This window comes from Garra rufa, chromosome 19, assembly GCF_049309525.1.
Source record: "Garra rufa chromosome 19, GarRuf1.0, whole genome shotgun sequence".
Taxonomy (NCBI): Eukaryota; Metazoa; Chordata; class Actinopteri; order Cypriniformes; family Cyprinidae; genus Garra; species Garra rufa.
Genome location: NC_133379.1, coordinates 21,989,525 through 22,015,382, shown reverse-complemented (window position 1 = coordinate 22,015,382; position 25,858 = coordinate 21,989,525). Strand labels below are relative to the sequence as shown.

Genomic DNA, 25,858 nt, shown 5'->3' with positions numbered 1-25,858 from the left:
TACGATGAGTACTGACATAAAGGTTACAGTAAAGTTGCAATCCTTTATGGGCAACACCTCAAACGTCCAGGTTGCCTAATGAGTTACTAGGCTAACCAAACACTGCTCAAAGAATAGTACATTTAACTGTTTAAACATTGTGTGCAAACATCACTTAAGAAAGTGCAGCTAACATTTATATATTTCAGTCCTAAACTAAATCTACAAGTTAGCTGTCATCGGCCCATTCATGACTCGTCAAACAGCTTAACACTTACAGCATGACCTTGTTTGACCCAATCTCCACATCCAAATCCAATTAAAGGTGCAAGAGATTATCTAAAGCAGCACATACTGTTTGAATTGAAGCCTCTCTGTTTAAATTACTCAGCAATCCTCAGAAGTGACCAATGATTTGCGCCAAAGGGTAAGAACCTTTTAAAAAAATGTATTCCCATTGTCGTTAATTGCCGATCCTCATAGAGGGAAGTCAGAAATAATATCCTCCTGTACGCTATTAATTCTACCAACACTAATGCTTACATTAACAATGAGGCAGAACATATTGTACAGACATAAAACAAAACATATGTATGCAGCATCTATTTGCATTTCAGTCAAATTAGAGTTAACCGGAAGAATGAGCTGTCAGAACTTTGAAGATTCTCCACAGATGAGTCATCCCTCAAATTGCTCTTTCCCACAGCTGGAGCATCAAGCCGTATGCTTGCTGTGCTTTAGAAGGTTGCGCTGAATATGACAATCACAGAGGCAATTTATATCAAGAGTGATTTCAGGAGCTGATCAAGGAGCAAGGCTGTTTGAATAAATTAAAGGAGGTCCTTTCAACAGCAACAGGTCTAGAGTCTTCTGCAAACAGTCTCTATGCCTTTCAGAATACATCTATATTCCACAAGAACCAATAAAATGACAATATATGATAGAATAAACCAAACCAAGCACTAACTGCACTTTAAAAAAAAGCTACATATTTTCCAGCTCCCAGGATGTTTTGAGTCACAGATACTAAGAAATGATGAAACTACATAAAATCCCATGTTGAACAGAATTTCCCCAAATGCTTTCCCGACTAATAAAACATAGCTGTCTGAAAAGATAATTTCACATTAATATTGCTGAAATGTTAAGGGTTTGAGAGTTCCCAGCAAGCATTGCTACATGAACACATCATGCGGTAACTGTTACAGGACTCTTTTGTGGTTTGTTGTTGTTGTTTTGCCATCGCCTTTTGACCTTTACTGATTGTTTCGTTTTGTTTTGTCAAGTGTTAAGGTCTATGTACAACATTCTAAAACTATATCCCAGATATCTTTATTTTTTTATGGTTATTGCAACTTCAGAAACAAAGATACACTGATAAAAATGATTTTGTGGTGAAGTAAATAATACAGAAAAACAAATGTAATTTCTACATTAAATAATTTAGTTCAGACAAGAATTTTTAAAAAAGAAAGAAAGAGTAAATTCAGTATTAGTATTCAATTTAAGCTTGTAGAATTTAAAATTTGAATTAACAAATATATTTTACTTGGAATTGTTTGTTATTTTTATAAATATTGTTTAAGTAAATATCAAAGTCATGATACCGTTGTTGCCAGAGTACTTGAGTTGAATCAAGGAATCGTGACAGCCCTAATGTATATGGTTACTAAAATGATAAGTCAGTTTATTATCTGCACAAGAAAGAAATATAGTTGCTCTGATTAATTCATTGGCTGAATGAAGCACTTGGCATTTATTGAACAAACTAATTCAAAAGGATAAAAAAAATGTGTTATATAAGACTATTTTAGGACAACTGAGAGAACCTAAAAACTGAATGCATCAGGTTGCATTGAATTTAAAGGGATAGTTCACCCAAAAATTAAATTTCTGTCATTAATTACTCACCCTCTTGTCATTTCAAACATCTAAGACTGTGGTAGTAGCACTGCTGTCTATGCAGAGTCAGAAAGCTCTTAGATTTTATCAAAAATATCTTAATTTATGTTCAGAAGATGAATGAAGATCTTACGATGGATTTGTAATGACATGAGGGTGAGTAATTTATGACAGCATTTTTATTTTTGGGTGAAGTATCCCTCTAAGTTTTCTCAGCGTGTAGATACACTCAAAGTAAACTGTAATAAACTGTGCGAACATTCCCAAGGTATTACAGTTTTGCGCAGGGGAGCTACTCGGCACGCCATGTTGCCAATTGAATACCGAATGAGAACTTCTTTTGTCAAGGCTTCCTCATTATCCACCATTGTAGGAATTCCCTGGCTGTTCTCCAACAAGCTCTCTCAATGTGAGAATTGTTTACATGCAAAGAATCCATAAGGAATTCCAAAGTATCTCTACTGAGTGGAGACCAATGGAGATGGGAGATGCTTTTCATGCTCAGCGCACACTCGCTGGCTCAGCTAGAGTGTGGAGGTCAGGGGACGAACCGATGTATGAGATTCCAGCAATTAATGGACATGCAGCCTGGAATGACAAAGCCCTCATTCCCGCACAATGCGTCCTTAGCCCTTGGAGCTGGGGGTTAGAGTTCAGCCAAGGCTTTGTGTGTGGCAGCACTGATTGTCCACAGACAATGAAGCCTTTGATTGAACTGCAAACTTTTCAGTCGCTGAGAGGATGAGTTGAAGGATGGTTTCGTTTGCCAAATGTGCAAGGTTATGTAAGCAGTAGGAACATTTCGGAACTTTACAGGAAAAGACAGAACTCTGCTTGGTTTTGCTAGTTTATTGCAGAATATTGATGGTAATATTGTACTTAGAGCTGTTACTAAAGATTATTTTGGTAATCGAGTAATTGGACAATTATTCTGACGATTAATTGAGTAATTGGATAAATATAATTCATTTGTTTGTGTGCGTAGTAGTAAAATAGCAATGAGGCAATAATAACTAGTTGAAATGAAGTATCAAAAGTAAGTATTCATATGGTTTCATTAAACAAAACTGTTAAAATACATAACGTGTTATAAACCATAGAACTAACGTATTATGCATTATAACAAATGACTGCAGAGGGTGCTAACAGCCTGACAATTGTTTTTACACTTTACAGTGCGATCTAATCCTTGTTTAATATTGATTAAACAACACGTAATTCAAACGTTCACTTAATTTTTAATATTTGCCATTTCTTTATGACAGAAATGCAACAGTCACTGTGATTTCTTGTATATGTGAGCATCAAAACATGTAAACTTAGAGTGAGGGTTTGAGCTTTTATTTTGAAATCGTGATGAACAGTTAGCATATTGAGAAAGATACTGATGTATTTTCCTGTGTTTGCATAGGTTTATAAATAATTTACCTTACAAATGAAATGAAAATGAAATGGCGCATGTGTTCCCAGATGAACGTTATAATAAACCAAAACTCACAACAATATGGAGAATTGGATTTTGAGATGCTCTACACATGTAAATGATAACAGTTTATGTGGAGCAGCATTTACTGTTAAAGGTCCACTGAAGTACCTTGAAACACGCAGCGTTATTCTGTGGTGACGTATTTTTAACTGAAACAAAAACATATCACCCAGCCCCGCCCACTTTTTTTTAATAGCCAATAGCATTCCATTTAAATCTGCTCGGGCCAGAGCCATTATGCTTGGTAAAGCCGCTTTTTTAAGCTTATGACAGCCACAGACTAATCAATTACCCCACAGATTCAATATGAAACTCTTGCTAAAACAAAATAGTGATCATAATCATGCTGAGGCTGTGTAGTTTAATACATGCCGATCGCACATATGAGCGCATATGATCTGCTCCGTGTATTGCGTCTCTGTGTAGGGGGCGGGACACTACGGACTCCAGAGAGCATTTGATTGGACAGAACGTTTGATGAGAAACTGAAGTGCACGGTGATATCATCAAAATCGTTGATTCATATTGGCGGAAGTGACGAGAATGTAAGTTTTGAATGCCCATATCTTGTAAACGCGAATTTTGTTGTTGTTTTGAAGCACACTAGCTTATAGATAATCTTAAGGCTAATATATTCATACTAAAAGCCAAAAAACTTTAATTTTGATTTCAGGGGGACTTTAACATAACCTACTGTACACACACGTAAATAATTAAAGCACATGTATTAAACCTGCATTGCATATATTTATTTAATTAAATCGTAGCGTTTGTAAATTCACAACAGCATTATGCTTATGATTTGTGAATGGGTTTATCATATCATGCAGCCTTGGAAAATTGTCTAATAATACATATTATGTATTCCCATACATGGAATGTGCCACTTTTTTCACTTTTTTTAATGTTTTTCAAAAACATCACCAAGACTGTATTTATTTATCAAAACACTGTAAAAAACAGTATCATTGCAAAATATCTTAATGTAAAATAACTATTTTCTATTTTATTTTATTATTTTAAAATGTAATTTATTCTTGTGATGACAAAGCTGAATTTTCAACAGCCATTACTTCAGACTTCACATGTTTCTTTCAAAAATCATTGAAAACTTGAACATTTTAACTCAAACAGCTTAATATATTTGTGGAAATTGTTAAATATTTTACATCGCATCGCAGAGATTAGACAAGACAAGCATTTGAGGTTAAAAAGTATATAAATTGTCAATTTCTTTCAAAAATGACTGATCGTTTTGCTAGATAAGACCCTTCTTCCTCGGCTGGGGCTGTTTAGAGCCCTTTGAAGCGGCATTTAAACTGCATTTTGGAAATACAAACTTGGTGGCACCATAGAAGTCCATTACATGGGGAGAAATCCTGAAATGTTTCTCAAAAAACAATTTCTTTATGACTGAAGAAAGAAAGACATGAACATCTTGGATGACAAGGGGGTGAGTACATTATCTGTACATTTTTGTTCTGAAAGTAAACTAATCGTTTAATGAATTCTTGCTAAGAAAAAAAATAATTTCTTTAAAAATAATCAAAAGTCAAAACTTTTCAATACTGTATTGAAATAATAATGATTTTCATTTAGCATTACCACTACTAAGGACTGTAATATAATAATTATGTTACATTACACCGCATTACATTATACATAAAGCCCACCAGATTCACTTCTTGCAGATTTGTAAAGGCAAAACGTGATGAATGGCACATAGCAGTCACATCCATCAGCTAGGGCTTGCACTTCCACAAGCGTTTTAAGCTGAGCATCCACAACTATTAACGAAACCGCTCTGCAAAGTGCTTAGAAAGCTGCTCCCACCAGCATGACATGGACAAAGTGTTTCAAAAGCTAAACACAAACAGGTAAACAGCAAGACACGTATGTTTAATTTGCTGACACAACGTATCTTTAGGGAGGAAAGCAGGAGATAATGATAAGGTTGAGCACAGTACACATTTCCCCGTAGTTAAAGGTGAGTTAGTTCTTTGCACAACACTTTGCTCGACGTCTCCTCCTCATGTTTTCTCAAAGCCGGACTGATTTGTCGGTTTAGTTAAGCTGCAATGCGTCAGCCTAATTCAAACATCCTTCAGCTCCGAGGTTCTCCTAAAACCTCTCAAATAAGCAGCCAAATTACAGCACTCATGTTCCCTGCCATCTTCAGATACACTATGCTTCTGCAAGCCCCTGTCGGAAAATTTAACTTTTGACCGTGACCGAGCAAAGAGCTCTTTACAATTCAAGCAGAACTAATTGGTTAGTTGTTACACAGGGAACAATATTTTTTAAATACAAAAAGTGAAAGAAGCCATCAGTTTTTTTGTCTGGAACAACTTATGTCAGAAATAATTTAAGTCTTGCAAAAGTGGGCTAAATTTGCATTAGCCTTTCTTTCAGAAACAACATGGCCATTCAGATGAAAATATCAATGGATTCCTATCAGAAAGAAACTACTGTTTGTTTCAGAGAGGTGAATCACTTTAGTAAATCCATCCAAAAGGAAGGTTTGTATAATATCTACCTCCTCACAATGGCTGTCTGAACAGCACAGCCTTGTGTCATTCTGTTTTGCATGTGTTTGCATAGACCTACAAAGCAAATGCTGTTCTCATCCAGAGATTCAAGGCCATTAATTCAAATTCAAACTCACATTATCAGCCACTAATGTATGTGAAGAGAGAAAGAGAGAGAACAAAAATGAAGAAACACAGAGAGCAATATGCTTTGATATTTCAATGCGAAGATTTAAATTCTTTCCTCATTTCGCAAAGCAGTGTGATGACCCGAAGGCATTCACCAAGTACACAAGAAAAAATGCAAACCCCTCCACATAAGGAAAACAGATGGCTGCTGGAGAGAATCGAACGCTAATATTACAACACACCCCGGATCATTCTGATGTGATCTTGAATCACATATGCTGTTTTCACCAACACAAATTAAGCTTAGTCTACTGAGAGAGATTTGTTTCCTTTTAAGAATATTACTGAAAATCTAAACTTGCTGGCTTTTATTCAAAGCATCCATTTTAGCTCAAGCCCTCAGCATTTAAAATATGATGGAAAGCAAGTATGAATGGTTGAATGTTAATCAAACGGGATCCTTTTCTTCACTCAAAAGACTAAATGACATCTGCAAATATTAAAAAAGAGAGGAAACATGAAGTCACAGGCATTAGAAAGCCAACATAAATGTGTGATAGCACACTTAATGCATTGCTCCTAATACTTCAACATCTACTAGAAAAATAAATCACATATCTGGATTGAAATGTTCCAAACCTTTCCATCAAGAGTAATACATGTAACATTTTGTAATAACCTTACAAATGTGCATTCAATTTGTATTCGTGCAGGGAGTGTCTTCACTAGTTATGTAGGTCAGATATCAATATCTTATCCCACACTGCCTGTCTCAGTTAAAGAATAGATGAACTAATGAAATCAGACTTTGATCTCATGCCATTTGGGAAAGAAAAGCTTTCAACAGTGCATTACAAAAATGAGAGCTTTTCTATGAAGTGGTTGCTTTGGCAGTGGATTTACACAATAGCAATTCAGTCCAATCACATCTAGGCAATGTGCAACGTATTGCATGTTATCAGTTCGGATGCTTATCTTGGAGCTTATCTTCAATTATATTGTCATTTTGGTGTTAAACAGTTAATGTGTTATTGCTTGTTATCAGAGTTATAGCATATACAGTATATGACCATTATAAGGAGTTATGCATCATTGTTCTGCAAATAATCGCTGTTGGAGTAGCATGGAATTTGCATGCTAAGTGATGCAAGAAATTGGAAAGATGAGACGAAAGATGAGAGGAAATATGAGCGGCATACGACCACTGTGCCAATCAATAACAGCCATTCAAATCTTAATAACAGCACATGGGATGAAAAATACAATGGAAGTCAATAGGAACTTGAACTGTTCTGTTCTTCGAAGCATTGTGTGTGTGTGTGTGTGTGTGTGTGTGTTTAGCAGAAGAATGAAAGTCATAGAGGTTTGGAACAAGATGAGCGTGAGTAAATGATGACAGATTTATTCTTTTTGGGTGGACTGTCTCTTTAAGAGCTTCAGGCTAGATTAGATGTGGTTGGTCTTAGTCAGGACTGGGGAAAAAATAAAATTAGAAATTACTAAAGGCTGTATCATAACACAGGCTAGAGCCCAAGCTATACATATACATATTGCTGTAATTCTATCACCAAAATCAATATTTTGAGCGCAGCACCAAGAGCACAAAGCTGCTTTAATATGCACACAGATGCCTCCAGCTGACTCTACAGGCTTAATGTCAAGTCTGGGAATCTTTCAGAGACTGTAATACAATTTCGGATTCACGTTATTATTTTTCTAAAGCAAAGTGGCTGGGATGAGAGCATTTTTCACCGTCTAGCACATGTATAACAATCAGGGTTGAGTTTAAAATATTGATATGGTAGCAAAAACGAAAGCCAGAACTGAATGTAAGCATATAAACTCTCATTTGAAAAGACTAAGAGTTAGATAAAGATGCATATACAGGTCCTTCTCAAAAAATTAGCATATTGTGATAAAGTTCATTATTTTCTGTAATGTACTGAGAAACATTAGACTTTCATATATTTTAGATTCATTACACACATTTGAAAGTAGTTCTAGCCTTTTATTGTTTTAATATTGATGATTTCGGCATACAGCTCATGAAAACCCAAAATTCCTATCTCAAAAAATTAGCATATTTCATCCGACCAATAAAAGAAAAGTGTTTTTAATACAAAAAAAGTCAACCTTCAAATAATTATGTTCAGTTATGCACTCAATACTTGGTCGGGAATCCTTCTGCAGAAATGACTGCTTCAATGCGGCGTGGCATGGAGGCAATCAGCCTGTGGCACTGCTGAGGTGTTATGGAGGACCAGGATGCTTCGATAGCGGCCTTAAGCTCATCCAGAGTGTTGGGTCTTGCGTCTCTCAACTTTCTCTTCACAATATCCCACAGATTCTCTATGGGGTTCAGGTCAGGAGAGTTGGCAGGCCAATTGAGCACAGTAATACCATGGTCAGTAAACCATTTACCAGTGGTTTTGGCACTGTGAGCAGGTGCCAGGTCGTGCTGAAAAATGAAATCTTCATCTCCATAAAGCTTTTCAGCAGATGGAAGCATGAAGTGCTCCAAAATCTCCTGATAGCTAGCTGCATTGACCCTGCCCTTTATAAAACACAGTGGACGGCAGATTCAACAAACCGCATATTAAAAGCGGCTAGAGCTCCTAATTAAAAATATATTTTTATCCATGTGCAAGCTTTTGAGCTCTGTGAAACAGCCAATCAGAGCGGAGCTCATTAATATTCATGAAGCTTCCAAATAACAGAGCATTTCATTCTAGGGGCAAATCCTAGGTTGTAAATGGACCTGTAAAACCATTTCTGGAGATTTTTTGCCCTTTCCTATGCCAAATACCTTCTATGTAGATATCAGAGAACAATTTAAAATATTCTCTCAATGCATTCTATGGCACCTTTAATATCCTAATGAGTTTTGTGAAAAAAGAAATTGCTATTGCTACAAATATACCTGTTACTTAAGACTGGTTTTATGGTCCAGGGTCACATTTATATAGCGTTTTAAACAATAAGGATTGTGTCAAAGCAGCTTTACAGTATTACATAGGAAAATACTGTGTCAATAAAGCAAAAGGACAATAGTAAACACTCAATTGTCAGTTAAAGTCAGTCCGTGTATAGTATTAAGTATAGGATTGGGCAAAAAAATATCAATTTCTATTGCCACAACTCATTACGAAACGTACTGTCTTTATGAAGGGCAGTTCGTTTTTTGACTGTTTCTTTGTATGTCTCAAATTAAAGGCTAATTTAAAGATAACATCTAACGTTAGCGACTAAGTTTATCACCCTTAAAAGTAGGCTACAGAATAAACAATCCAGCTCCCAGAGACTATACTGTATGTAAATGAGTATTACACCCTAATCGATTCCTACATCCAATGCACAACAGTAATACTGAGAATTAATAGGCAAACTGCAGAAAATATCACCGAGCTATTTAATGTACAGCTATTTAGTGGAGTTTATTATAGGAGGACACGCGAGTGCACACGCGCGCACACGTATATTCTAGCCATTCCACTTTCACCCGTTCGTGCAGGCGTTTCACTAGCAAGTTATGAATAAATATAACGGTGACCCGTTATGTTTAGGTACTTACCGGTGGTAGAATACTGTAAATAATCGATGAAATGAATATTGGGGTGTCAGTGTAAGGTTAGCTCAGCACCGCTCTCTCCAGTGATCCTCCACGAAGACCGCAGCGAGCCAGCTGAGAATCCCGGTGCCAGAGGGTCGCATCGTGAAATGAAGAGATTTAAACGGAAAAGACCAAAAAGTCCAGGCGAAACTGTACTGTGCTGGAGAGAATTGCACTTCAAAGAGATGAAATCATAAAGGTTCATTAAAAATCTCCTAGTGGGGAAGGGGTTTGTCGAGCTAGCTTTGCAGCTAGCTACCACCAACCAGCTGTTCGCGCGCCGTTCCTGACTGAACTTTACAAAAACATGACTGAATATGTGACTACGTCTGTCACGTATCTGCCGTCCATTTTAATGTTTGCGGATATGTGAAGAGAGGTGTGCTGTCTTGTCGGCTGAGCCACGCGTACCGCCACTTGCCACGGGAGACTTCGGTTCAACATTCAAAAGCGTGACCGCGCAGTGGTGTTCCATGCGCGTCACCGTGAGCACATAAGTGCGATTGGCGCAGAAGTCCATCTGATATTATCAGGGCTGAAGCACTGTAGCATTAAATATTCCTTTTTATGAGTATTTTTTGTTAGAACTCGATGTATGACTTTTTAAGATCGTTAAACTGTCGTGCAGTGCTCATTTTATTAAAAATATTCGGGCTCTGACTGTTACAGTAGGCTACATATTAATTATGCAAGACTTCATATAGCCTACATTGGTCCTATAGTGCAATATATGCTGTATGTGTAAATCATTATAATAGACAAAAAAAATGAATTACACTTACAGCACTCTATTATATCCACCGGCAACTGTAACAAAGAGCAAATTTTACACACAAATCACTGATTCTTGAGTAAGCTACTGGGACTAAACAGGCAACAAATCTATCAGGTTTATTTTTCTATCAGATACATAAATAGTGTGTTAAATATTTATTATTATTAATAACAAATTTAGTATTCACTGAATTGGGTTGGGTGTACCAATGCTTTAGAGCTGATCTTCAGCTCCATCTATTGAACTGTCAGCAGTCAGACAGAAAATCCTACGAAATAATCACATTTGCACATCTGGCATACATTAAATGTTTACCTGGTGTTGTTAATATTACTAACTTAATATGAGCAAAATTATTTAAAAATCCTAAACTGTTTCTTACACTTAATAGTGACTTATATAGAGCAAAATATATTTTCCAGGATTTTATTTTTTTCTCATTATTTAAATATATATATTTTCATAAATAACTGACAATGTTGACAAATATGCATAATTTTATTTGTGTATGTATTAAGTTTGATATATTTTAATAAATTGAGTTATATGAGAACAGGTTTCAAGGGTAGTGACTGATAATGTCATAAAAATAAAGTGGGAGAAAAAAATTAGTTTGTGCAATCACCTCAGTTATTAATCTTTTACTACTGCTTTTTTGAAAACAAATGTAAGGGAACAGTTCACCCAAAAATGAAAATGATGTTGTCATTTACTCACACTCAAGTTGTTCCAAACCTGTATGAGTTTCTTTCATTTGTTGAGCACAAAAGAAGATATTTTGAAGAACAGTTGATGGTAGCCATTGACTTCCACAGGATTGAAAAAATATATATTTCTTTTGGTTTCAACAGACAAAAATCCGTTTAAAATACAGTTGAAGTCAAAAGTTTTAATAAAAGTGTTAATTATTTTATTAAAATAAGAGGGATCATACAAAGTGCATGTTATTTTTTATTAAGTACTAGATATTTCACATAGACACTTACATATAGTCCACAAGAGAAAATAATAGTTGAATTTATAAAAATGACCCCACTCAAAAGCTTACATACACTTGATTCTTAATACTGTGTTGTTACGATGCATAATTTGGAGGTGAAAATTTTTTGAATTTGAACATCAGGGTAAATTTAACCTATTTTGTCTCTTGGGAAACATGCAAGTATCTTCTGTAGCTTCTAAAGGGCAGTACTAAATGGAAAAAAAAGATATTTAGGCAAAATAAGAAAAATGTACACATCTTTATTCTGTTCAAAAGTTTACACCCCTGTTTCCTTCTAAAGCATCAGTGAGCATTTAAAACTTCTGTAATAGTTGCATTAGAGTCCCTCAGTTGTCCTCAGTGTGAAAAGATGAATCTCAAAATCATACAGTCATTGTTGGAAAGGGTTCAAATACACAAAAATCCTGAAAAACCAAAGAGTTTGTGGGACCTGAAGGATTTTCTGAAGAACAGCAGGCAGTTTAACTGTTCAGAACAAACAAGGGACTTATGAACAACTATCACTAAACAAAAAAAAAAAAAAAAAACACACAGCTGTGGATCATTCAGGTAACAACACAGTATTAAGAATTAATGAACAGGGTCATTTTTATAAATTCAACTATTATTTTCTCTTGTGGACTATATGTAAACATCTTTTATGTGAAATATCCTATTCAGTTCAGTACTTAATAAAAAAATAACATGCATTTTGTGGGATCCCTTATATTATTTTAAAATAGTTAAAATTTTTCAGATTCTGCCAGGTGTATGTAAACTTTTGACAACTGTATATATTAAATGATATTGAAACAAAACAAAAAAACATATATAAGCAAGATCACACAAGTATGCTGTCATTTTCTTGTCTCTTTTATTATATCAAAATACAAAACATTTTTGAAGCAGGGAAAAAATTACATGGGTCTAGCATTTGAAAATGTCAATGAGCTGTACCAGTACTGAGTGATGTGAACCGTTAAGTGTTGAGGGTGAGGTCAGTATCTACTACTGTAGTCTTTTTTTTTTAAGTTATTATTATAATAGTTTCATTTATTTATATACTTGGCAGCTCCACGTGAATCTATTCTATCTGAACTATATATGTAAAATCTATAACCTTAGTCTTGATGAATAAAGCAATTCTGATTCTCTTTTTTTTTTTTTAAAAAACACAAACAGCTCCACTGTGTCTGAGGTTGTGTAGGCTAGCTGTTAGTCAAAATGAAAAACCGTAGCACTCAAAGTATTGACTGAAACTCATAACGTAAGGGCAACCATTACAGAACGGTGCAATTAATAAGAGCACTGTACAAGAGAGGTAAACAGAGTTAACCCTATGGGTGCCGCTTCAAATGTCATTGATCTGAAACATGAAAGCACATCAAAACAATACAGCAAAGCTATTGAACAACAGTGAGAACAATACAAATGAGATTAAATCATACAAAGCAGATTTCCACATTCCAGTGTTGTTCAACATGTCGGATAATAACATTCATCCTGTAATATACTGTAGAATGAGAAATGACACTTTTACCCAAAAAATGATCAAATACAGTTGAAGTCAAAAGTTTACATACACCTTGCAGAATCTCAAAAATGTAAATTATTTTACCAAAATAAGAGGGATCAAACAAAATGCATGTTAATTTTTATTTATTACTGACTTGACTAAGATATTTCCACGTAAAAGATGTTTACATATAGTCCACAAAAGAAAATTTAAATAAATTCATTAAAATGACCCTGTTCAAAAGTTTACATACACTTGATTCTTAATACTGTGTTGTTACCTGAATGTTTAGTGATATTTGTTCATGAATCCCTTCTTTGTTCAGAAAAGTTAAACTGCCCGTGGTTCTTCAGAAAAATCCTTCAGGTATTTTCAGCATTTTTGTGTATTTGAACCCTTTCCAACAATGACTGTATGATTTTGAGATCCATCTTTTCACACTGAGGAAAGCTGAGGGACTCATATGAAACTATTACAGAAGGTTCAAACACTCACTGACGCTTCAGAAGCAGCAGAAACATGATGCATTAAAAGCCAGGGGGTGAAAACTTTTGAATTTGAATACATGTAACTTATTTTATCTTTTGGGAAATGTGTATCTTCTGTAGCTCCTGAAGGGCAGTACTAAATGAAAAAAATACGATATTTAGGTGAAATAAGAAAATTGTACACATCTTCATTCTGTTCAAAAGCTTACACCCCCGGCTCTTAATGCATCATGTTTCCATCTAAAGCATTAGTGAGCGTTTGGACCTTCTGTAATAGTTGTAATAATAATATGAGTCCTTCAGTTGTCCTCAGTGTGAAAAAATAGATCTCAAAACCATAAAGTCATTGTTGGAAAGGGTTCAAATACACAAAAATACTGAAAAACCAAAGAATTTGTGGGACATCAAGTTTTTTGAAGAAGAAGAGTGGGCAGTTTAACTGTTCAGGACAAACAAGGGATGCATGAACAACTATCATTCAACAACAACAACAAAAAGAATCAAGTGTATGTAAACTTTTGAACGGGGTAATTATTTTATAAATTCAACAATTATTTTCTCTGTAAAAATCTTTCATGTGAAATATCTTCAAATATATTCAGGTCAGAACTAATTTTGTATGATCCCTCTTATTTTGGTAAGGTAAGTCACATTTTGCAGACTGCAAGGTGTATGTAAACTTTTGACTTCAATTGTATATATACACAACAAAACAAAAAAAAGTCACACTATAAAATCCTGGTCTTGTTTATGATCTCAGATTACAATGTAATGTTTAATTCATTAAGTTTCAGTGCAGGCAAATGTTGAGAATGTACAGCATATGGATTGCAAACCCACATCGATGAAAAATAATGGCATATTAATGCCATCTGATTGACTCTGAATGAGGTCGTATTGTGATGTGCAAATCTGCAAACGAAATTTAAACAGACTGTGATGATGCAGACGTATTACATCAGTACGAAGCTACCAAAAGGGTTAACATTGTTATTCTACCCAAAACTATTTTGCACCGTAAGTATTAAGTATAACCTCTTATAGTTTGTTTTCCTGACTGCCAAGTGTCTAGTTCCAGTATTTTCTAAATGCCGCTGCTCCTCTCTAGTTTTTGGTAGCGCAAAGTATATTTTTTCAGGTATCCATGTGTGGTTTTCTCTCAAATCTACAGGAAAGATGGTGAGAAATGTGAGTTATCTCTGGTCTGGACCACAAAATAGATCAGCAATAGCACCAAGTCATGATATGTTCAATGGTATGGCTGCTTGCACACCACACTGAGGTCTCTAGAAAAGATTACGGTGATTGTTTAGAATACATACCTACTACAAAAGCAGTTTGCATCTTCTGCTATTCGCTAATGACCACATCTTGCTACCATGAGCATCTAACAGCAGAAAGAACATATACTGTATTTCTCCATAAACAAGACAGCTAAATTGGAACAAATCCTCTCGCTTTTTCTCGCAGTACAAAATTAAAGATGCCCCAATTCGCCTTTATTACGCAACTATAAATATCTGTTATTTATACATACAGTACACTGTCAAAATATTTCTACTGGTACAGTCTGTTGACTATAAGAATACAGAATACATATATCTTGGACTGTGCTGCTATACATATTGCAGGTGCCACACAATCTACCCCCACAACAGACCGTTAAATGCCGTTCTAGTCAGCAGACACAAGATCTGGTGCTGACAAGTCAAACAACACTGGAACTGAACTGAGTAATAAAAAGAAAATCCATCTCTGCAGGTGTATCGAACTGCACGATTCGACTCGACTGCAAAATTCACTAAGTTGTGAACCATTTTTGCATCAAACTGTTTCATTTCTGTCGTATGCTATAGTTCATTAGGTTCTGTGAAAATGAGCATGAATCATTTGAAATAACATTCAGCACATGCTTTCTTAAAAAATGAGATGTGACTATGAAAACATGAGCGGAAATGTCTAATATCAGTGTTGCCACTTTTTCACTTTTTCTTTGTTTTTGTATTGCTTGAACCAGAGCTGTACTGTATGACATGAAACGATGGTGAAGAAAAATAATCGATAACACCTTCCACTTTGGTTTGCGATTCTAAAAGCGTGTTTAACTTTAAATATACATCTGAAAGGCCTGCTACATGTTTCCATAAACCACTGAGACAGACCGTAAAGTGACTCCACTCATCCATCAACAGCCACAGTGTACCACATATTCTCATTTACAAAAAATATATTTATATTTTGCATGATTTGCATTTTTTTATTTACACCTTGTGGTAGTTCTGGTATGTGTGTGTCTGCTGTGGAGCTGGTGTCCTGAAAATCCCTATGTGTTTCCTGCAGGCTGCACTAAGTGCCACGTGAGGACACGACTCTCTTTCGTCCTCTGCATTGTGCTGATTCCATGCGTTTTCCCTCTCGATCTGAGACTGTGTACTAAAACGATGAGCAGCATGATTATTCGTATGCTTTTTGTATCCCTGATGTACTATAAGAGGTCATCTTTTGAGAGGTTAACTTACAGGTTAGTTTGTTAACTCATTAGTGGCATCAATAATTGGAAAAGAGCTGGATACGTAATATATATGTAGCTGTCATGAATAAATACGAAAGGAAAAAAATGAATGAACACACAGTAAGGGTCATTTTAAAGTTTAAAGCACTTTCAATTTCATCTGCTCAGAATTTTAAAACTGTATTAAAGGCTGTTTTGGATGTGCAATGCATTGTGTTTGTCACATTAGTTTTTACATTTAGTTTTGAAAGTGCACATGAATTCATATCATTGCTCTATTCATCAAACTATCATACATAGGTTACTGTGTTATTTCTTTTAGGGTGGTGAAGACATTTTTTTTTTACTTTTTCTGTTTTACCTCTAGTGGTATGAAAGTCCATCTCCACCACTGAATAAAAAATTTTAAAAACGTAATTGCTTTTTATCTCACAATTACGATTTTTTTTCTCAGAATTAAATGATACAAACTTGCATTTTGACATTTTTATCAGAATTGGGAGATATAAACAAACAATTGTGAATTATAAAGTCAGAATTGCAAGATATAAACTCACAATTTTGAGTTATAAAGTCAGAATTGCGAGATATAAACTCACAATTCTGACTTTTTTCTCAGAATTGGGTGATATAAACTCATAATTGCGAGTTATAAAGTCAGAATTTCATGGTATAAACTCACAATTGCGAGTTATAATGTCAGAATTTCATGATATAAACTCACAATTGCAAGTTATAATGTCAGAATTTCATGATATAAACTCACAATTGCGAGTTATGTCAGAATTTCATGGTATAAACTCACAATTGCAAGTTCTAAAGTCAGAATTGCATGATTTAAACTCACAAATTGCGAGTCAGAATTGTGTAATTCACAATTCTGACTTTTTTATTAGAATTGGAAGATATAAACTCACAATTGTGAGTTATAAAGTCAGAATTGTGAGATATAAACTCACAAATCTCACTTTTTTATTATAACTGAGAGATATAAACTCACATTTGTGAGTTATAAAGTCAGAATTTTGTGATAAACTCACAATTGCAAGATATCAAGTCAGAAATGCGTGATATAAACTCAAAAAATCGGACTTTTTCTCTGAGATAAACAATTGTGAGGAATAAAGTCAGAATTGTGAATTTATATCTCGCATTTCTGACCTTTTTCTCAAAATTGGGTAATATAAACTTAGAATTGCAAATTATAAAGTCAGAATTTTTTGATATAAACTCACAATTGCAAGTTCCAAGGTCAGAATTGTGATATAAATTCACAATTGTGAGAAATAAAAGTCAGAATTGTGAATTTATATCTTGCAATTGTGATTTTTTTTTTTTTTTTTTTTTTTTTTTTTTTTTTTTTAGAATTGGGTGATATAAACAACTGCGAGTTCTAAAGTCAGAATTGTGAGATATAAAAACAATTGTGACTTTTCTATTAGATTGGGAGATATTAGCTCAAAATTTCAAGTACTAAAGTCAAAATTGTGTGATATAAACTCTCAATTCTGTATAAAGTCACAATTCTGACTTTTTCCGCAGAGATAAACTCACAATTGCGAGTCAGAATTGTGAGTTTATATCGCAATTCTGAACTTTTTTCTCAGAATTGCGTGATATAAACTCACAACTGCGAGTTCTAAAGTCAGAAATGTGAGATATAGGCTCGGTTTCACAGACAAGGCTTAGACTAAGCCAGGATTAGCCCATAGTTCACTTATGATATTTAAGTAATTCTATAAACGTGCTTAAAAAAACATTACTGTGTGCATCTTAAGACAAAACAAAGGCACTGATATATATTTTTAGATCAGTTAGTTCAAGTTTTTTTTTTTTTTTTTTTTCAGTTCAGCACAGACATTTTAGTCTAGGACTAGGCTTAAGCCTTGTCTGTGAAGCCAGGGGATAAACTCCCAATTCTGACTTGTTGTGCGAAATATAAACTCGCAATACTGACTTTATTTCTCAGAAGTGCAGGTTTATGTCTTGCAATTCTGACTTTATAACTCACAATTGCGCGTTTACATCAAACAATTCTGACTTAATTTCTCAGTTCATATTTCACAATTTTGAGAAAAAAGTCAGAATTGCAAGATGTAAACTCACAGAAAAAAGTCAGAATTGTGAGATAAATGATGTGATCATCTTTTAAAAAATTTTATTCAGTGGCGGAAACAGGCTGCCATAAAGTGGTGTCATTGCGATGTTAAAAATAAAAATGATTAATTTACCTCCCTCATGTTTTTTATTCTTCTGTGAAAGCAAAAGATATTTTAAAAAAGTCTTTTACAATGAAAGCCAATGCTATTTTGGATTCAACTGACTTTCTTTTTTGTTACACATAAGAAAGTAATTCTAGAACAACATGAAGGCGAGTAAAAGACTTGTGTATCTAGTGGCAGTTTTTTTGTGCAATGTTCCTCTGTTTACACAACCATAATATCAAATATTATATGATAAGTAAGTAAATAAATAATATCAAATCTTGTTGCACCCATATTATGATTGATTGGTTCAGTAACATTCAGCCAAATCCCAAAATCATGCTAAAAAGGTAATAAATACAAATCTATTCTTTATTATGTAAACATGTATATAATAAAACAGGGTTAGACTTTCGAAAACTTCTCTAGACTTTCCATTTCAAACATTTTAGCTCTTCTTCTGTGACTGGAAGCAAACAGCTAAAGTACCAACGGAGGCATAAATCAGCATCCAAATATCTTCTGCAACTAAACAATCAACAGACCAGCTAAAACCGGTTTGCTCATGAGTAAAGCATCTTTCATTCCAAGATGAAGTAATATTCGGGCATTTGCCAGTTTTGCAAAATGTGCACTTTCTTGTAAGTTGCTTTGGTAAGCAAGCATCCACTCAGAACATAAATGTGAATGTGATGTAAACATAAGAAAGAAAAACCAGAAGATGCAAAGCGAAGCATGCTGCTAGCATGAGATGATGGGAACAAAACAAAACAAAGCAACAGTGATTTACTAAGATGTTTTTATTCAAAATTATGCACCTCAGAATAATCTGAAATGGGAAAAAATGCTAATCTTGAGATGTTTTCATCATCATATAGATAGAAATGGCATATAAAATCAGTACAGTATAATTATAAATAAATCAACTAATGCTTGAAAGAATCTCTACCACGTCTATAATGCTACTAAAAAGATAAAGGTTCATTTCCTCAAGCTCAAAAATCTCTTACAATGAATCTCATCTTACACCGCCCATGAGTCGAATCAAGTTAGCATTAATTACCTCTCAAAATCCCCAAACAGCTCATTTATCCGGCCGCTATAGAGTTAGCCAATCTGTTCAACGATTGATGCTACAGTAGCAGAAGTTCTCTGCCAAGCAGAATGTGAGCTAGACTGGTATCCTTTCGGGTTTCGACATAAAAAAACATTCAACGACAAAATAACCAAGCTGCAAATCCAACGTGAGAGTGAATGCAAGTGGACTGAATCATTTAAAACACATAAATAGCTCTTTTGGCTCAAAAATGCTCTCATGCATTCCAACCCTCATGAAAAAGTAACATTAGAAACGGAATCCAAAATATGACAATATGTTTTATATCAATATATTCTGTTGCGTGCATATATTGGCCAATTTATTCAAAATTACTAAAATTTTATAATACATTGTGCAATATATGCTATTATATTATATACAGTTTTTTTTTTTTGACATATTACAGTACATTCCTAGCATTTTGGATATTCATTTCGATATTATTCTCTTGTATGAAGGCTATAAATAAAAAAAGAAACACAATAGATCATTAAATAGTCGTATATCTTTTAGAAAGCACCATATTCGACAATTGCCCAGTGAAATGGATCAAAATACTTAAGATAAGCACATCTCCCGAATGAACGAGATGATCAGTCGCATCTACTGTTCCTACCTAAAACAGTGTGTTCTTCTCACACACATACACACAAATAGAATACCTACTGTAACTTTAGCACGTAGGCCTCATCTAATCCGATTATTGATTTAAAAATAAAACAACAATTACAAGTATGAACAATCAAATCTTTGCTTAAAATGTAAACCAATTCACACAACATACAAATGACGGCTCATTCACGGTTCGCCAATTTGAGCAGGTCTCACGGCGCATCGCTAAATAAAACGTGTCGAGCTCAGAATCGCTAAAAGCTTAAAATGGTGTCTCTTTGACAATCAATCCCCTGATCCAAATCAACATCTTCCACAAAGGCTGACCTTTTCTGACGCCTAAAAAGTGCAGATGAGCACTTGATGCGCTTGTCTGTCATATATGAGCCAACGTTACATCCAAACAAATGATTCAAATCTTTAGCACACGGCAGCTGCCATGACAGCGTAGCTTCCCGTAGCTAACAGACATGTATGCTTCCCTCACGCTCGCTAATGTTCGCTCCAATGCTAGTCAAGTATAAATGTCGATCATTGTTGACCCTCAAAACGCCACAGCAGACAGCATAAAGTGCGGTCACATTCGCAAAATTTTAACGGTGTTCGTACGCACAGCTCGGACAAAGATCACTTTCAAACCAAGCAGCTTTCTTCTGGTCATTGTGGCGAATGACAACCAACTCGAAATATACGTGGGAAAATCTTTCATCCTCACACGAAATTTCCAAACGTGAGTATTATCCACCTTATTTTTCCCTCAAGGGCAAGGCCGTTTGTACATTTTATAGGTCTGGCTTCCGTTTTTTGAGCGTTTCGGGCGTTTGATGCGCAAATCGCGCAAATTGAAAAATCTGAACTTTAGTTAACTCTTAACTTGCTCTAGTAGTGACGGAGGCAGAAATCCGAAACAACAATGGAGGACAAAATCATCGTCACTGTATGTGGATTCTCGGAGCTGTACCATACATCTTCATACTTTTATAGAAACAGGAATAAAAAGGATCTTGCTTGGAAGAAACTGAGTGAGGAGGTCAGACAATCTGGTAAGTTGTAAAAAACGCTCTTTACTCAATTTCAGCTATATATGTATGTATGTATGTATGTATGTATATATATAGATAGATAGATAGATAGATATACATATTGAGACTACAAGATAGCTAAAGCCAGCGAATTGAGCTTATTTGCCGTATTTTACAACTACTTTCCCACTGATGAGTGGCGGAACTGTTGTGAAGTGAACTTCTTGCACGAATGAAGCAAATTTCATGTGCAAATGAAGGGAGTAAACTCAAAATGTTCAAGCATCCAACCAAGCGCGAATAGCGCTATTTATTCGCTCAAGTCGCGTCTGGTGTGAACGCACCATGTGAGGGGCTTCTGCCACTCCTTAGCGGGAAAATAGTTGTAAAATATGTCAAATAAGCTCAATTTGCTGGCTTTAGCTAGCTTGTATTCTCAATATGTATGTATATGTGTGTGTATATATATATATATATATATATATATATATATATATATATATATATATATATATATATAGCTCAAATTAAGTAAACAGCGTTTTTTACAATTTACCAGATTGTCCGACCTCCTCACTCACTTTCTTCCAAGCAAGATCCTTTTTATTCTTGTTTCTATAAACGTAGGAAGATGTATCATACAGCGACAATGATTTTGTCCTCATTGTTGTTTCGGATTTCTGCCTCCATCATTACTTCGGCAAGCTCCTGATTGGTTAACGCAGCGTGAATATTCGCCAAAGTTCAGATTTTTCAATTTGCAAGATTTACACAAATTACGCCTTATGCACGTCAAAGACCCAAAACGCTCAATTCGCACAGCGGCATTTATGCGAATCGCGAATTTATGCATTTGCGCCGCCTCATTTGGGCGAATCACGCTGCAGGGAGGTCTATCATGTCTTTGCATTGACTTAACATGTAAATCACTCACGCTCAATGCGTCATTGGCGTCTGGTATGAACGCACCATTAGGCGTTCAGCTATTTTTAGCTGTACATAACTCGTTTTGATGATTCATATTGCAAATTAGTGTCTTACTATATTATTTTAATGTATTATCTCAATTATGAATGTGCTAGTTTGTAGTGCAAACTGTTTCATGGTTTATTGCACATTGTTATTCTTCTCCTTATTTATCTATAGCGGCTAATCATCCGGAAGTCTCGCCCATAGGCAGTGGATTAAAAATGGATTTCACCGGCAAAAAATCGCTAAATGTGACCGCACTTGAAGGCTTATCTGACAGATGCAGGATGGTGTTGGTTGGTACAGGATGTAAGGTACGGTAACATTAGCAAAATGTCAGCGAAATTTTGTCTATCGTCAATAGTGAAACAATGTATGAGAAACAGCTCACGCTTAAGTCACAACAGAAGTTACTTTGAAACCCATCTTTTTGTTAGTCAAATCCGTGAAATCTGCTATGACAAAATCTTTCACGCTCATGCGTAAATACCAAACGTGTGAATTCCTATTAAAATGACTACATTTTGCACCGGGAAAACTCACCAAACAACATTAAAGCTGCTTGGTTTGAAAGTGACTTCACTATTCGTAATAGACAACAAACCAAGTTTCACTAATGTGACGGCACCTATAAGCAGCAGCCATTTTCTGCTGGAAGATCAAATTAATGATATATTATTAACATAGTTCAGTCTGAAGACTTTTTATAGCACCTTACGTAGGCTGTTAAAATGCCTTTAATGTGGTGATTGGCCATTGGGAGGGGTTTAGCCATGAACCACACACCCATAACCTGCAATCTAGAGGTCGAGGGTTCACCTTCACTTGCTTTTCGATTTGAATTCTTTTCTAAGGCTGACGAAACAGTACAATGTTCAGCCTTTTGATGCAGTTTTAGACATTTTTTAAATGTACAAGCTGACTGCACATCTGTACAAGTGATAAGACACAGAACATGCCACCTCTCGTCTGACGGCCATTACATCCCCCTTGGACAATGGCTAGCACGCTAAAATCTACATTTGCCCAGGTACAGGTATGTCTGTTTTTAGACAGTGAAAATACATGTCTTTCTGTAGAAAAGAAGCACCGTTGGATGATAGAAACACAATAAAAACCTTTGGCCGCTGGGAATAGCCCTCTCATCCCAAAGAGATTTTCCCTCAAGGGTCTTCACAGAGGAGAGAGACAGGCGCTGGGTTGCCATTTCTGGTTTAACCAAAAAACAAAACAAAAAAAAAAGGCTCGAAAATGGCCTACAAAGGCAGTAGATTTCTCTTTTGTCACTTAAACGAAAAAAAAAAAAAAAAAACAGGAACGAGCATTAAGGAGCCCTGTTAAGGCTAACATATGCCTTTTTTATGTAAGGGGGCATCGCATGTTGATGACAAAAATACTATAGTTTATTATGGCACAAAATCCTATCCTCCTCACAGTACAGTACACTTTATAGTCTTATTGATTAAGGAAGCTGTAGTATTTTTGGCATTACTATAGTACTTTCTGAATAGAGCTTGAGAAGTGAGGTTGACGTCAACTAAAAATGTCACTCACAGCTCACAGTAGTCACCAAGGTTTTGCTTCAGTGCAAGTTTTTGTTCAAAAGGTGTAGAAGGATATATAGCAGCTTCTGTAATTGAGTATACATATCAAAAATTGCATTGGAATGAAATGTTCCCTTATTCAAATGGTTGCCACTGCCATCCAAGCCTGTGTCTCTGCCTCTACTGTAGCTTTAACTGCTGAATTGTTGTGCTTTGTAAAAGAGTGTTTCCATTTTCTCCTCAAATGTGGAGAATTAGTATTGGTATTAGTGTGTGAGTAGAAAATGCTTACAACGTCTCAAATGCACGTGTAATCATGCGTGCTACCATCACTAACAACCATGGTGCCTTGAACATTACTTGTGGGGTCAGTAAGATTTTTTAAAGGAAATTAATAGTTTTATTAAGCAAAATGGTCAAAAGCGACAGGCATTTATAAAAGATTTGTATTTCAAATAAATGCTGTTCTTTTTATCATCAAAGAATCATGGTTTTCAAAAAAATGTGTCAGAAATGCACCAAATCAACACATTAAAATGATTTCTAAAAGATCATGTGACACTGAAGACTTGAATAATGGCTGAGTAATCAGCTTTGCATCACATTAATAAATTACATTATTAATATACTAAAATAAAAAAATGTTATTTTAATTTGTAATAATATTTCAAAATATTAATGTTTTTACTTTATTTTTAATCATATAAATGCAGCCTTGGAGACTTTCAAAAATGTTTGAAAATCTTACCGACTTCACTTTTCATGAATGGTTTGCTAATAAGTTCGAAATTTGCACTGTGGAATGTTTGGATTGCTAACGTCTACTGTGTTTGTCAGTACAGCAGCACTGAGATGAGTTGAGGTATACCTGTGAAAACCCTGTGATCTACTGCTAGATATGGTCGAGACTGTTGGCAGAATGAAACAGAAGCTTGACAGCTGTGCTCTTATCTGACGCACCATCTGATAAGAGTCACTAAATCCCAAAGATAAGTTGAGGCATATAGGATATTCTTTTGAATCTGCTGGAGATGACCGATCCTTCTGAATTTGAGGTAAATGGACTAGAGCAAAACCTTGGAACACAAGCATTTTCTTGTGATACATTGAGCGTAACGGAAACGAGAAGAGGAGTAAACCGTTGTAGTCGGGGGTGGATGTGAAGACGTTGGCTGGCTGAGCGAAGGTGGAAGGAGCTCAGAGTTTGGGGAGAGTGTGGCCTGTAATCTCTGGGACTTCAGAGGAGAGTGGCGTGGTCTGGGTCTGCTGTGTCCATACTAGCCAAAATGGCTTTCTGGTCTTCTCGGGGCGGGCGACGGTACAGCAGAGCGGAGAAGCGGGCGTACGGGTCCTGGCGAGTCAACTTTTTCTTCTTCTTGCGGAGGTAGAGAGCTTCTTCTGGCTGGAGGACCTGAGAGGTGTGGGGCTGCTGGGTCTGAGAGGGGGGCACACCTGTACAGAGAAAAAGACTGATGAGCACATGAGGACAGATGTCTTGAAAGTTGCTGGAGTGAGACACTACCTGTCCCAGAGATCCCATCTTTTGACCATATCCATTTTTTTTGGCCTTCCTTTTTACATTCACAGCTGTCATGGATGTTTTGAAGCACACATTTTTATTTTATCTACAGCTTGTTAGAGAAGTAGGACCAAGATGATATTTATTTACATCAGTTTGAATTAACTGATGAGAGAGAGAGGATACGCGAGCGACTGTGAACCACAAACAAGTGAAAGTTATCACCTCATTTCTAAGAAATATAATGTAACTTTAGTTGCAAAGCTGTTGTATTTATGAATTCATGGGGCAGGGGTTGAAAACCATCCTGAATGTGCAAATTCTTACCTAGGCCTATATGAAGTTTTATCTAATTTTATCTCAATAAAATGTGAGCGCATATAGCACGCCAGCATTAACGCTTTATGGGTAAACATTTTGGAGTTCTTAAGGGTATTGGATATGTGTGTTTAGACATAGGTCAGATGTTCATATATCGGATATTTATCCAATTAAAATCCACATTTGGAAGTGGCCTGTCGGATCTTGTGCGGATTTTTGTGTTTACACGAAAATTCCGATCTGTGTCAGATGTGAGCACAAAATCAGATCTTTTGTGCCAGTCAGGGTTTAATTTGTGCCAGAACAAGCCAGATCCGGATCCAGCACCTAATTTTGGCGGATCCTCCACCTAACGCATAATAATGACCTTGAGCACGCAAAAGATGTAAACGGCCCCTTAGGTTTCTTTTAGAAGACCTAATGCATGGATGTTTTCTTACTCAACTGTTTACATTTACTAAAGACAAAAAGTAACAGAGTAATATCACACAGCGCCTGAAATTAGTTCCCAGCTAGGTTAGCATTTGCACATGTGCTGTCTGATATTACTGCGCCTGCTTCAGCCATATTACGGCAGCAAACTTCCTTGACTATTACACCAGAATGGAAGTGTAGTTCCTAATCTTATCGGCCTAGAAAATCACTGCTTTACATTTTCCGC

At 35.6% G+C, this 25,858-nt stretch overlaps 1 protein-coding gene across 1 annotated transcript in view; it reads right to left on the bottom strand.

The window, feature by feature from the left end:
- Positions 1–24,018: 24,018 nt before the first annotated feature.
- igsf9bb (immunoglobulin superfamily, member 9Bb) overlaps positions 24,019–25,858 on the bottom strand; it is a 160,772-nt gene continuing 158,932 nt past the window's right edge. Inside the window, exon 20 of the mRNA XM_073824629.1 lies at positions 24,019–24,809. Coding sequence (XP_073680730.1) covers positions 24,595–24,809 — 215 coding nt within the window. The 3' untranslated portion in view covers positions 24,019–24,594. The remainder of the gene's footprint in view (positions 24,810–25,858) is intronic.